Genomic DNA, 15,816 nt, shown 5'->3' with positions numbered 1-15,816 from the left:
AGTTTGGTAGCTTTTTATAAAATCAGGCCAAAACTGATCTGCCTCATCTTTAGTTCTGGCCATCTGCTTGAAGCATCTGGTAACTGGTACAATCACCCACATCCAAAACGTGACTGCTTCCCTGCCAACTGTATGCCTAGGTAACTGCCAAAATGTGCTTCACCGGCACTAACTTGACAACTGTCAAAAAGAAGTTGAACATCTACGAATACATCTAAATTAAACTAACACATTACTTTCCCAACTTACAGCAATACTTTTTTGACATAATTGCCTGATAATGGTGACAATAAATAAGTCTGTTAGATAGTGAAGCATTTCTGAGGATAAAAACAGTGACAAGGACACCAAAGATCTAAGCACTTCAAAAAGTTAAAGTTTTAATCTTTTGCTATTTCTTCTGACAACTGGAAAATATATATGCGCAGTTATTGTTTTAGCAGAAACCAAAACAATTAAGTGTTAATACTAGCAATGAGTAAAATTTTTAGCTAAAAATATCAGAACCATATATTCAATATGTGATTTCTGAAGAAGAAATAAAATAAGAAAGCACACTTCAGACTCTTTTCAAAGTTTTTTACAAGTATATATACAAGTATATTCAAATATATAAAAGTACTATATGTAGCCTGTCACAGATTAAAATTATTTGGAATTTGGAATGCCTATTAAAAATTGGAACGTAATTGATAAATTAGAAATTGACTGATAAAGAAATGTGCAACTTTAATTGAAATTAATCTCTTTGCCCTGTTAGTATTATTTCCTAATATCTTTTCACTCAGAAAGAATACCTACAAATTATTTTGTACAGTTCATACTTGGAGAAAAATTTTGAAAATGTGGTAACTTTGTAATTACTGAAATGATGATTTCTTTTACTGAACGCCAGCTAACAAACTTTTCATCCTCTCTTTTGCTATGACATTTGTGAAAAGGTCAGATGTATACCTTGGCTATGAAGTACGCAACTAAAATTTAAAAGTACATGAGAGAGAGAGATCTGCAGACAGAGAATCTAACATCAAAGCCTGGCACACTAATCCCGGATGTTGATAGTAAGCTATTTTACTACAGTAAGAGGAAAAGAATAAAGCCAGGGATAAAGTCTGAGAATACCACGGTGACTCCTTTTTTTTCCTGCCCTGTCTGAATCATCAGCTGTCCCTTTTCTTGTACAAACTGTAAGCTCCATGGAGTAAAGCTGGGGTCTGCAGCCAGTCAGCACACAGACCAGCGTGGTCCTCATCCATGGAGCTAGGGCTCCGATGCACAATGCTGCTTCTGCTGCCAATATTAATAATGGTAACAATATTCCATGGTATTTCTATCAAGCACTGTGATTGTGATTGACAAAAGCCTTGCCTCACACACAAGCATTCCTACAGCTATTTGCCATTCTGTGGTCAGTCACTGGTAATCCAGTTCAAAATAGGTTAAGGAAAAGTGCTATATCTTTTCCACATTTTTAAAAGAAGGCTTTATCAACTGCTCATTTATTCTAAAATAACATATGTAATAAATTGCCAGGTACTATATGTAAATGTTCCTTTGGCTTCCATCTTAGTCTGGTGTATTCATAATATCTATTTTAAATACTGTATCTTCAAAGCTTGTTCTGTTGCAATGCTTTTCAAAACATTGACTCTAATGTCACCATTTTTGATTAATACAAGATGTAAAGCTATAGTAAGTTCTTGATGAATTGTACATGGCAATAATTCTTCTGATATCAGTTAATTTACATTAACATATAATAAACAGGAGAACAAGAACAGTGGACCAGACTCAATTAGTGATAGAAAAATGGTAGATCTCATGAATGTAGATCTAGCTGATCACAATATTTTTCTGAATCTATCTTTAATTTTAGATTAAAGAAACCTCAAAGTACATGATGTCCATGAGCATAAATAACTTTACATGAAATACAAAATCTTTACACCATTGTCTTGCAATGGTGTAAAATGCGAGAATTTATCTTGTGTTACTCTCATTTTAAACATTTGAAGCTTTTAGCTTTCCCTCAGGCAAATTTATTCCAAGTAGTGAAAAAAATGAAAAGAAGACATAACAAATCCACAAAATAAATACAAACACACGTGCTGAAATAGTTATACATACATTGCAAATTGTTCCCAGGGTTAAATGTAAGTAGCTTTGCCATTTCCTATACATGCTGCACTTTTTCCTATTTAGTGCAAGCCTGAAGTTTTACAAATCAATCATTAGAAAAAAGTGAAGTAGATTTTCAAAATTAATCAACATCCTAACAGGAAGCCCTAGTTGAATTTTTCAAACATAACCAGGAATTTTAGATAGTCATTTTTAAGGTTTCCAGCCTAAGACTCTAAAAGTCCCACTATTATCTGATACTATCAGCTGCCCATTCCTCAAGTTGAACATCTCAAAATTGAGATTGTCAGAAACACAGTCACTTCCAAAAAACTTATTCATGGTTTAATGTGAGCCTATATAACAGTTAGCTGCATATAAGAGTAATGTCATAATACATAACAGTAAGAATATATTACAGTTAACTCTTAATTTGCATTTGTAAAGAGAAACACGATTCTGCATGAACCTCTCTGCTCCAGAGAGTGGAATGCAAAGACTACAAATGCAAGCAAAAATCCTTTCCATTTTCATAAAGCCTACATAATTTCAATCTCTTTGTGCTTTAACTTGTACTTTTGCTTCAGTTGCAAACTTTCTGTTCATATTTCAACAAAAAACTCCTAGTTATATTTATACAGAAAAAAATCATATTTTTGCACCAATTCTTCAAATATGTCAAATGAACTGACAAGTACAAATAAGTTGTTGTGTCCTTTAATCAACAGTGCTCTATTAACAAAATACCCCAAGAAAACTTTTTTTTTTACTATTGATCATACTGCAAAGAAGGAAGAAGCAAGCATCTTATAAAATCAGAAAAATACTAAAAGTTGAAACTTAAGTCTGTATATCTCCATGACTACTACTTTAAAAAGTATCTAACTGCTGTAACGAGGTATGAAATGTCTCGTCCCCATTTTTTGGTTAGTGACATTTCCAGGGTTTCTGTCCATAGAACTGCTCAAAGTGGTTATAATGACAAGAATTGAGAAGTGGCTCTTTCAGTTGATGTGTTTGAAAGGTAGCTTTGTACGAACAGCTGTGTTTTGAAAATGCTTGCCACCTCTAAATTGGTCCTTGTGAAGTGAACTGTTTGCCTTATTGCCAGCAGGGCACATTGCAGTGTAGCTGCTGCATTTTTAGTTTTTATCACTGTCTCTCTAACTGCTGAAGTGGAAAAGAAAGATTGCCAAAACCTGACGTGTTTCTTTTCCTTTCTGCCCACTCTGACTTGGTTCTTAGCTGTCTGTTGCTCCAGTGATGAGAAACGTTGCTCAGTTTATTCATTCCCCGAATGTCTTTTCCAGCTCAAATAATGGTGTACCCTCTTGTAAACCAATGCTTCGGCTGTCAATAGTAGTAAATGAAACAAATCGAATTAAGAATTACCAATTATTGTCTACAGAAGAGATAATTAGCCCGCCACGAGTCAAACACATCAAGAATCCAGGATGTATTTTTTTTAAGTAAAGAATATTACTTTAAAAGGAAGACATGCACCATATTTCATAAGACAGTAACTGTGGACTGCAAGTAATTGAGATGGACTTTCAAAAGAAATTAAAGAATTTGTCCACAAAGATTTAAACAGTTTTAGGACACAAATTCTAGTATGGGAGAACAATAATAAAAATACTGTATAATGATTATTACTAATAAACAATAATAACTAATTTAGATGCAGTTCCTATTTAGACTATTTAATGACAGACATTAGGAAGCAAACCACATTTTATCTGGATGAAGAAATACACGTACAATCAGAGTGCACATCTATCAATGCACTTGGATGAAAAATTTCACATCAAAGACTCCTAAACTATGACACAAAGCCCCTGCCGTTGCTTGTGTGAAAACACTTATCCCAGAGCTCAGCTTAGTGGTGATAATTTGCTGCTGAGCCCCAGCTCTACAGGCTTTTCTATTGTGCACCATAGTAGGTACAGGTTTTAAGAATCCCTTGCATCACATCAAAAACCCTGAGATTTCATCAAAGGCCACTGATGAGAAAGCTATATTAAAAATAATATTTTTATTTAATAGACAATGCTGACACAAATTCATTACTCAAATTACCATTTGGGGGAAGAAAATATGTACTTTTTCACATAAACACTGGTGTATGTAAATCCAAAATACCTTAAAAATTGTTCAGAGGAACAGGGTAAACGACTTTTGGTTTCTCTTTGTACTTCTTAGCACCTTTAGAACTATTGACATTGAAAGACATTTGAAATGCAAAAATTTTACATAAAGCTCCAGCTGGAAAGAGTACTTAACTTCAAATCATCAGAAGGCATTTTTAAAAAACTCTGAAAATCACTATCAGTAAGGGTATTTCAATTTCATCTTTATTTACTGTTATCAGTTACATTAATGATGAAAGGGAATCAAAGTATTCAGGAGGCTCCCACCTTTGAATAAAATCATCTACACATCAATAATGACATATTCAGCAGAAATTAATTTTTGCTATTTTATAGGAAGAAAATTACGTAATTAAGAATTCTCCAATATATAAGCTTTCATTTATAGGAGCTGTTATAGAACAGACTCTTTGCCATATTAATTGTAAGAAGAGATGTTCCAATGTACATCAGTTTCCACTCTCTCAGTTCATTTAGCACCAAACACACCACTTACAATTTTTTAGGCATGTGAAGCAGAAATAACAACTTAGATACACCAGATACACCCTTATAAAAATGATATTTTGCATCCAACATTAGAGAGACTGGTCATAGCTTTTCATGAAAAATCAAGTATCACAAAGTTAAATGCTTGCTTTCCAGTATAAACATTTCTTTGTGGGGCACATTCTTCAAGGAAAATGAACTCTACTTACAGTCTATAATGTTGAGTGCAAAATACGGTTTATTTTATTACAGTAAACTGTAGCTCACTTCTCAGTTCAAAATGGTTTGTACATAGCTCAAGGCTCAAGGTTAGAAATTAATTACGTATATACACACACAGTCAATGAAATCAGTTGACATAAGCAAAGTCATACTGCATAACTGGATTCTGTGCTTTGATCTCTTCAAACAGGATGAGAAAACCTAGTATCAGCAATCCATGATTTCTTCCTTTCTTTGTCAATATTATATATTGAAGTTTCACACAAAAATATTATCAAAAACAAAAACCTCCAAACAATGTTTTGCCACTCAAATGACTCTATACTTTTTCCAGTACATTTCCCTGCTTCTCTCTTTTTTGTGTATTCTCAAGAGCATCCTCTTCTGATTAATTAAACCACCATAGATATCCATATTCCAAAAATATTCTTTTATTCCATACCATGAATGACAATCAATAGCAAATCTTTTTTTTATAAAATAATGCATAAATAAGACATTATTTAAACCAAAAATCTTTATGAAAGAATATATTCTGGAAGGATGACTCTGCAGGCTGGGAGAGAGTGAAAATTATTCTACAATCTGTTATTCAAGACACTCAACCCCAGTGAATATTTTATACAAGGCAGAAGCAATTTAAGTGGAGAAATAGGAAAGGTTCATGCTAGAACACCATGTGAGCTTGAGCTGGTGGCTTTTCAGCTGCAGCACTCACCAGAAAGATGAAAGACATTTGATTAAATCATAAGAAAGAAGGATTTCAACCTGGATCTCCCACATCTTTCTCTTTGATGCCTTTTGTTGAATGCCCAGATATCATACAAAAATGTCCATGGTACTCCTGTACTTGGCTTGAGAATCCCATAGAAGCTGAAGTGTAAACTAAAATCCAAGAAGATGGTGGCTCCCTATACAAAAAATTGGAGTAGCTTATGTGCTTTTATTGGTACAGTCTTTCAGTTACCTAGGACTTTACGTAAGAAAAGCCCATCCTGCTCTACATCCTGTCTTTCACAGTGTCCAACAGCAGGTGTCCAGAGAGGAGCAGAAAATCTGGTTAACTATGTAGTTATGCTTCCCCAGAATACACTCCTACTGCCTTTACTGAGCAGAAATTCTGAGCATCTTAGTGTCCTCTAAACACTGAACGTAGATATCAAAAATAGCTCATCTCAATTAATTTATTATTAAGGTAAGATTTTCAATGACTTTTTGATTATTACAAGCTTATATTTTGCATCTGCCATGCTTACAGATATATTTGTAATATATAATCCAAATAAAATGACAGAAGTCAACGGGACATGTGCTGTAGAAAGTACATCAAGAACAGGACTCAAAAAATGCCCCCCCACAAAACCTCTACTACCAACATAGTAAATTATATCTGTGCATTTGGCATAGAATGATTTCTACAGAGACATCCTAATAAAAGGGACAGTACTGTATATCAGCATATCACCTTGCCTTCTGGTGTCTAAATTAAGAGCAAGTTATAGGCATTGGCTGTCCACGCAAACCTTTATTTTTCTGCAAGCCTTAGGTTCATCTCTTTTCCCAAAACAAAGACGCAGATTACATTGTCATTATTTTCTATCAGCATTTCCTTGCATTTCAGTATAAACTGGGCCATCTCCATAAGATCATATTATTAATCTTCAAAACAGCAGAATGTTTTCTGCATGTTTATCTCACACATTCTCTGTTCATTTTATTAATACATTCATATGTTAAAGTAAAATATTAAATGTCCTTAAATGTACATAACACATACAGCAACCTCAAAGACTTGCCAAATGTACTTCAAGTTAGCCCAATTCATATGACACTCAGCCTGGTCCAACACATTTCTTCTGAGCTGATAAGGAAAGCCTATTTGGGCAACATGTCCATTTCCTCCTCGGCCTGGAAAGGAAACCTAAAATCCAAATCCTTGACACTTGACACCTTAAAGTGTTTAGTAATTCTATCTATACCAGCAACACCTCAAAAGTTATTTATGAAAGTCAATGAGGTATTGATCTTGTCTTACAGTTTGTAAACAATGCTATTGTGAATTTTAATACAAAAGGCAAAGGCAGAAAGGTCATAAGTGTGTATCATATGGCAGACTTCTGAGACAATGTCTGCTTAGAGTCAATGTACAGGCAATATTCTGAGGTAAATACAGCAATGAATGTGTACTACCTTATACACGAAGACATGGAAGCTTTTTACTTATGTGATTTGGGATACAATGTACACTCATAGTAGGATTTTTTTCCTCAGAAAAAGTGAGTAAACATAGCAAAAATCTGAAAAGAGGATATATTTGATGGGGTATCCTTCAAGATGCTAAGCCTTAAGTCCTTATTTAATCATTTGGGACATGAAGATGACCAGGAACTTCATAGCAGACTTCAGAGTCTTACAGAGCTACAGACCAAAGCAGAAATTGCTAGCATGGCTTTTTTTACTTTTTTCTTTCTAATCACTCTAAAAACATTTATCCATTATTATTATTTCTTGCCATTGAAGTTATTTTTTCTTCCTAAGCCAAAATAAGCAAGCCAGTAATTAGACTGAATTTGCCAAGATGACAAGCTATTTATTATGAAGTACACATTTCTTTCTAATTATCTCTTCAATAAAAAGCGAGTTTCTTCCTAAACAGCAGCTACAAAAAGAATTAGAAAAAGATAAAACCCGTGGATTATCAATTTTTTATATTTTTGTATAAATACCTTACAGGTTTGCCTTAGAAAATCATTATTAGGAACGTGTATTACTCCATCCATTCCATTTACCTTTGATTACACATAATTTATGTTCTTTATATTTATAAACTTCATGTTCAAAAGTTAAATATTCATGCTCTGCAGGATTTTGCTCAGTGTTTACATTTTCAAAGCCAACATAACTGAGTCTGCTTCTAGTGATAACTGTAAGAAAAAAGAAAATATTCTAAAGGAGCATAAAATACGTAGAGAAATCTCACTGATACATTCTGCTTTATACTTTGTGGATCTTCATCATTCTGCAGAGCAATGCTCAACTGGATTTGTGACAAGCTACAAGTCTAAAGATATATTACTATATTAACTTCGTTTATGCTGTCTGGATACCACTACAATACTCTAGGCACTGCAGTCATTTTCTTTTTTTACTTGCAATAATTAATGTTAGACAGCAAGAGATAGCTAAATTAATTTATAACTTTATAGTTTCTTATACTAATCATTTCCTCTTCTTACATTTTAGGTCATCCTGTCACTCCTGGAAACACTAATCAATCATGGGATTTGAAGATAATACTACTAAATAAATGAATTGCTTAATCTCCTATGACCATCCATACATGCTTCATCTTCACAAAGCTTATCAATTTTATGTCATCAAGAGCAGACTGACCTTCATTTCCACAAAATGCCTCTTACTACTGGACGAGTTGGTTGCAAAGTTATCACTTATCCTCAAGAGGAAAGTCTTTTGTATTCAACATTTGCAAATGCAAGCGTGTGTTTTATCAATTGACTGGGTCATACTGAATTCCAAAACAATAATTGTGGAATAGTAAGGAGCCTGTTACTTTTCTGAACATCTGAGCTAAGATGAAGGACATGCAACTCAAAATTAATTTTCTACTTGGCCTAGTTATCACTGCACTAGTACAAGCTGTAGGAAAAAAAGCAGACTGCCCAGAGTCGTGTATATGTGAGATCAGACCTTGGTTCACCCCCAGGTCTGTGTATATGGAGGCACCAACAGTGGACTGTAATGATTTAGGTCTTCCTAATTTTCCAGCCAGACTGCCTGCTGACACACAGGTTCTACTGCTACAGACTAATAATATTGCAAAAATTGAACACTCAGTAGACTTCCCAGTGAATCTAACTGGTCTGGATTTATCTCAAAACAATTTATCTTCAGTGACCAGTATAAATCTTAGAAAGATACCACAGCTGCTTTCAGTGTACCTTGAGGAAAACAAACTTATTGAACTCCCTGAAGAATGTCTCTCCGGACTCCACAATTTACAAGAGCTCTACATTAATCATAACCTGCTTTCTGTGATTGCACCGGGAGCTTTCAGAGGCCTCAGTAATCTTCTCAGACTTCATCTCAATTCAAATAGTCTGCAAATGATCGACAGTAAGTGGTTTGAAGCTATTCCTAATCTTGAGATTCTCATGATTGGAGAAAATCCAATAATCAGAATCGAAGATATGAACTTTAAGCCTCTTATCAACCTGCGCAGCCTAGTTTTAGCAGGCATAAATCTCACTGAAATACCCGATAATGCTTTGGTTGGCCTTGACAATTTAGAAAGCATATCATTTTATGACAACAGATTTGCTCGAGTGCCCCATATTGCTCTTCAAAAGGTTGCAAATCTTAAATTTCTGGATCTAAATAAAAATCCCATTAACAGAATACGAAGAGGAGATTTTAGCAATATGTTGCGCCTAAAAGAGTTAGGAATTAATAACATGCCTGAACTCGTTTCTATAGATAGTCTTGCTGTTGATAATTTGCCAGATTTAAGAAAAATAGAAGCTACCAATAACCCCCGATTATCATACATTCATCCAAATGCATTCTGCAGACTTCCCAAGCTGGAATCTCTCATGCTCAACAGCAATGCGCTTAGTGCCCTGTACCGTAGTACAATTGAGTCCTTGCCTAACCTCAAGGAAATTAGTATACACAGCAATCCCATTAGATGTGATTGTGTCATCCGCTGGATTAACATGAATAAAACAAACATTCGCTTCATGGAACCAGAGTCACTGTTTTGTGTAGACCCTCCCGAATTCCAAGGCCAGAACGTGAGACAGATACACTTCAGGGAAATGATGGAAATCTGTCTCCCTCTGATAGCTCCTGAAAGTTTTCCATCTACTCTTGATATAAAATCTGGCAGCCATATTTCCTTACACTGCAGAGCAACAGCAGAACCAGAACCTGAAATCTACTGGATAACACCATCGGGACACAAACTTTTGCCTAATACTATTTCTAATAAATACTACATTCATTCTGAAGGAACATTAGACATAAGTGACATAACACAAAAAGAAAGTGGCTTGTATACATGTATAGCGACAAATTTAGTAGGGGCAGACTTAAAGTCAATCTTGATTAAAGTGGATGGCTCTTTCCCTCAGGACAGCAACGGATCTTTGAATATTAAAATAAAAGATATAAAGTCTAATTCTGTTTTAGTTTCATGGAAAGCAAGTTCTAAAATTCTGAAGTCCAGCGTTAGATGGACAGCCTTTCTGAAAGCGGAAAACTCTCAGGCTGCACAGAGTGCTCGAATACCATCCGATATAAAGGTATATAATCTTACACATCTAAATCCATCAACTGAATACAAAATTTGTATAGATATTCCCACTATCTATCCACAGAATAAGAAGCAATGTGTCAATGTAACCACAAAAGGACCGGACTTTGCAGTGAAAGACTATGAAAAGAATAACGTAATGGGATTCCTTGCCTGCCTTGGTGCTCTTCTGGGAATCACCTCTGTGGTATATCTCTACAGCTGCATCTCACAAGAGATGAACTATGATGTAGGACACAGCTATTTAAAGAATTACCTGAAGAAACAATCCTTCTCATTCAATGAGCTTTATCCTCCTCTAATCAGTCTCTGGGACATGGGCAAAGAAAAAAGCACAGCCATGGAAGTAAAGGCAACTGTAATAGGTGTACCAACCAATATATCATAAATATGTCAGTATATTACTTAATTGCTGAAATAAAAAGCACATGACTGCATTTGTGCTGAATAAAAAGGCCACAAGAAAAAGTATTTCTTTTAGAAATCGAATGCCTGGACTTTGCTGCTGCTGAGAAATGGGAATATGTACTGAATCTGCGTAAGAGAAGAATTTTAACTAACTGGCTTCTAAGGGTATTCTACCAACCAAATACAATTAACTCCACTTTCTAGAGCTTTCATGAGACTTTTAAGTCTGGAATACAGTGCAAATAGCCAAGAACATTTTCTGTATTTTTCTTTTTTTATTATATAAGAGTAGTGGAACTGAGCAATACCTCCTCCTGTGCTGTATTACATACACTAGCCACGAGTTTTTGCAGTGAACAGATAAACTAGAATTGACACATGGTGTAATGAAATGGACAAATTCTGTAGAGTAGACACAGTGAGTATGTGAAATTTTTTTATGAGGAAAATACATTTTTGATTAAAATCAAAATAGTTTTTGGCTTGTTTGTTTCTAAAAAAATATTCTGGTCTGACAATAAACAAACTCATTTTAATGTCTGATTAAGCATCTCCTTACATGTTCTCCTGTTGAAATGCCAATCTGAGTGAATAGGATTATTTTTGCTCTTTTTTAGCCTGTATAACTGCAATAAAGCACACAATAAACACTTTTATAAAGTACTTCCCCATATAAGAAATAATAACTGTCCTTTATACGTTGCTTGTTTTGGGAGGAGAAAGAGAGAAGAAGGGTGGGAATGAGACATCAGGCTGATAGAGAGATAGACTATTAGATACTGGTATCATCAAGTTTGGGGCTGGCTTGGTATTTTTCCAGACACCTGAAAACTAAATGTAATTCTTAGACTCAGATAATGTAACTCAGTATTTAATCTTCAGTCAAAAGGGTAATTCAGTTATCAGCATTGTCTAAACTTTAAGTTGGTCGTGTAGTGCTGTACTCAAGCAGTTTAAACAATTTAGCTGATATTAAGGGTTTCTTTTTGGACAACAACAAAAACAGAGTCTATAAACAGAGTCTGTAAACCTCCTCAGCTCTCAAGAAGTAACAAGCAAATAAATGACCGACAGAAACACGATTAGTAGAAACGAAATGAAACAAAACAAGAAGACAATGATGAAAACCTGACTCCGCTCAATTGGAAGCTGAAGTTCTCATGGGAGCAGGACTGGGCCCACAAGCAGCAAACGCGCACCCCAAACTGCTGACCACAATGTTGACTGCAAGCTAAATCCAACTCTGTTGGGATTGAGTGAGTGACTACCTAGAAGTCCAGTACAGAAAGGATAACTGACCATTAAGATACTTAGTGAAAAGAAGTGGTACCTCCTGATAGGGAAATCAATAGCAACATTTTTGTTATTTCAGTTGATAGTTATGAAAACAAATAGAAAGAATGAAGAAAAAATAGTTATCACTGCATATTGTGCTTAGGGAATAAAACATGCATATAGGTATCTTGCATAACAAAGTAAAAAAAGGAATAAGAAACAGTTCTTGTAAGTTTTTAATAAACTTCAACATTTTTTAAACTCTATAATAAAATAGATTTTATCTTTCTAAACATGTCTGAAACAAACATTTCTGTGGAATCACTGACAGAATTTTTCTAGGTAGAAGCAGAAGTGCTACTTGTTGTACCTACATGTTAACTTTCACACTTTTTCATAGTTTGCTGCATACTTTCAAAATATCATTGGTCTGTAAACATTTCTAATACAGAAAGACCATTTAATTTTACTTATTACTAATGAATATGTCACTTTCATGTTAAAGACATCCTTTTTCTAATTACATCCCAGAATTTTTATATTATGTAAAGGTTATTTTCAAAGTTGTTAAAGGCAGAAAGGCAGACTTGATGCTACTTTTATATTACCAACAAAAAATAGGAATTGATAGATTCAATGAGTTTCACTGAAGAAAACATTTACAAACCTGATGAATCACTACTAAACATACAAGCACATTAAAATTTACGAGTTAGACATACTCCAATGGTGTGAAAGATTTCAGCACCACAAATAAAGCCTGTAGAGAAGAGCTATTTATCAAAAAAGGTAGCTGAAATATGACCTATTACAAAGCAGATATTATATATGTCAGCAAAAAGTTGCCAGGATACCTTGTATGTTCACCTGTTTCCAGCTACACTTAGCACCAACAATGTGACAGCTTTGAAATGAGAATCTTGAATTTTCAGGCAAAAATATCTCCTCACAATGGTATAAAACAGCACAAGAATACAAGCCAAATGGGGAGCACTGACTTGAAGATTTCCCCCACTGCCCTGTAGAATAAATAAAGAAGTTCATGAAAAATAAGCATGCTACTTGCTTTATTTAAATATCTCACTAAAAGCCTTCTTGACAGATAAAATACATTGCCTTTTTTATATGGAAGAGTTTTCATACTAAAGAAAGGTAGCTGAAATATAACTAAGTGCCTCTCACAAGTAAATGAAATATTCTATACTTTATTCTGGTATCAAATGAAAATATACCTTACATTTTAAGAAGAAATTTATTATTCTCTTACTAATTGCTCAGATGTGAATGATATCCTACATCTCCTGAAAAGAAAAATATAATTGCCTTTTGTTAAAGTAGCTTTGCAATTCTCTTCTCGCATGGCCTTGAGGAAGTCATCTGATAACTTCATGCCTTCCTTTGTCCATCTCTGAAACAGTGTGCTGAGCTTTTGTTTTCAGTGGGAGAAAAACTTTGGTAATCAAACAGCCAAAAAGATGCACCTTATGTAATTAAGCATTTTGAGTAATATTCTTTATTTATGCAAGGATGCCTTCACTGCTATAAATTAAAAGCACTACTTCAAGAAATACTAGGAGATTGTCCATAAGTATGGTGTTAACGGTGTCTCTGCAATAGATTATGAGATCACAGAAGTTTTGGTGGCCTATAGAGTAAAACATTTAAGAATCTGGTAGGGATGCCTATGTAAGGGGTACAGAGGAGGAAGACAACTGCAATAATGAGAACAGGGATGTACCTTGAAAGAGTTCTTGCTCTTACCAAGGGATCTGCAGAATGAGAAGCAGAATTAGATTTAAACTTTTGAAAGACATTCTTACTAACACATTCAAGATAATCTCAGCAGCCATTTATTCGTGTAAGTATATGTCAACAGCATTATAATTCTTTGGTATTCTACTGAGGTTTTAAATACCTCTAAATTGAAGTTTTACATGTATCTAACAGAAAAGTAAGCTTAGTGACATTTCTTTCAATCAAATTCTATTTACCATAAAAACATGTTAAAGGAAAAAAGCATGTTGGAGGTGCAACCATTTAAACTCATTTAAATCAGATTTCAGTATGTGTTTTGACCAATGAATGGTTGTTTTACCCTTTTATTACAGGCATCGTTTTTTGTGTGTGAAGTACTTGTGTTCTGTTAGCACCATGTTACCCAGGCTGCAATCTTTTGTTTTATTATATCTGTATTACATTATTTTAATCTGCTGAGCAGGAGTAGCATCTTGTAGAATACATAGTAATGCTCAGAATGGCATTACTGTGAATCACCTACCATCCACATAAATGTATCATCTTTAACACCTACAGAGAAATAGATATCCATGATACGGCCTAACAAAACTCCAAAAAGATGCTACCACCAAGGATGTTCTTCACATTAAAATTCCCATAGAAGTTGGGGGTGAGCAGTGGGATTCTTGTACAGCCATGCGTAGAAATGGATAGTTCATCCTTCCCCAGATATATGACTCCATAAACCTGGAAGGTCTTTTGGAAGCAGTAAGTCCTCTTTTTAGCCTCAATATCTTAGAGTATATTTAACATGCATTACATTGTAGACTTATGAAAAAAAAAAAACCTCTAAACACACTTTTTCCCAGCAAAGTAACACTTCATTAAAAGTATTGGAAGAACTCCCTAATAGTTCTGTAATATACTTTTTAATAATCTCTTCATTTACAGAGAGGGTTTTTTTCCTCCACAAGGTAAAAGCCTAAACTTTCTCTGTCTTTTATCAACTTCAGTTTAGCCCTGCAATCCCCATTTATATTCCAGTTTAAACCAATCAGAAATGCTACTTTATTCTGATGCTACCATTTAATATCTTACTAACACAGAGTCAAACCTTCATTTTGTGTAAATCGCCAAACTCGCACTCACTGCAAAAGTTTATGCTATTTAATTTATGCTAAAGTCTAGTCTTGGTGTTATACAATATAGCATGATGAAGTAAATCTAGTAAACCAAGAGCAAAGCATACTGCTTGTAGACCTTCACATCTCAAACTTATTCTTTCCATATACTTCCCTTAACTATATTCTTCTGAGGTAAGGAGGTAGTTGGCACAAGGTGCCAAAGGAAAACAGGAGAGCCTTTAAATTCTGGGAAACATCTCTAACTGTGATGAGGGAAGCAAGGAGAGATAGTTATTCCAGGAAAATCATGTTCAAATTAGCTCAGCAACTTTATGCCAAATCTCCCTTTGCTTTTAAATCATAAGAAGGAAGCAGAAGTCAAATTTAGAATATGAATTTGCATCCTTTTTGTGCAGGTTTATGTGTTCTGGTAATGAACAGTTTACTTCATGTTTACACACACATTCAGAGTAATACACTTATTTTTTAAGACTTCTGTGAGTTTTCAAGGTTACGTTGCTGACTTTTTTGGTGCACAGTGAATAACTCAAGGTGGTACTTAGGAATGCATGGCTTTCAAAATGTCCACATTTTAAAAATGACAGCATGAATGACACAGAGACCAACTCCTGAATACATTTTTTTTAATTATCTGTCCTTCAGGAAATTTTTTCTAATGTGACCAGCAACTCCATAACTTATAGAACAAATTTATCATGACTTTTGCAGAACTTTCAGAATAATTATCTGTAATTAATTTCGTATTGTTTCAAAGCTCCATATGTAATCTTATTTTCTTCTTAATTAACTGGAATGTTTACTCTCTTTAATTGAAGCACACACTGACAACTAGTTACATTTAATTTCCTCAGAAACGGATAAAAGTATTGTTATACACCTGTGTTTCCTTCTTATTTAATAGTTTCCTCTCAGGAAACCAATACATTAAAAACACTATTTA

The 15,816-nt window shown here is 34.4% G+C and overlaps 2 protein-coding genes across 4 annotated transcripts in view; one reads left to right on the top strand and one right to left on the bottom strand.

Moving 5' to 3' along the window:
* The window catches only part of LRRN3 (leucine rich repeat neuronal 3), a 36,251-nt gene extending 24,869 nt beyond the window's left edge, over nucleotides 1-11,382 (top strand). The window contains exon 2 of the mRNA XM_026117703.2: nucleotides 8,223-11,382. Within this exon, the coding sequence (XP_025973488.2) occupies nucleotides 8,573-10,699 (2,127 nt within the window). The 5' untranslated portion in view covers nucleotides 8,223-8,572 and the 3' untranslated portion in view covers nucleotides 10,700-11,382. The remainder of the gene's footprint in view (nucleotides 1-8,222) is intronic.
* IMMP2L (inner mitochondrial membrane peptidase subunit 2) overlaps nucleotides 1-15,816 on the bottom strand; it is a 485,261-nt gene that overhangs the window by 266,131 nt on the left and 203,314 nt on the right. The gene's annotated exons all lie outside the window — the stretch shown is intronic.

This window comes from Dromaius novaehollandiae, chromosome 1, assembly GCF_036370855.1.
Source record: "Dromaius novaehollandiae isolate bDroNov1 chromosome 1, bDroNov1.hap1, whole genome shotgun sequence".
Taxonomy (NCBI): Eukaryota; Metazoa; Chordata; class Aves; order Casuariiformes; family Dromaiidae; genus Dromaius; species Dromaius novaehollandiae.
The sequence above is the reverse complement of the archived record's forward strand: the minus strand, read 5'-3'. Positions and strand labels throughout refer to the sequence as shown.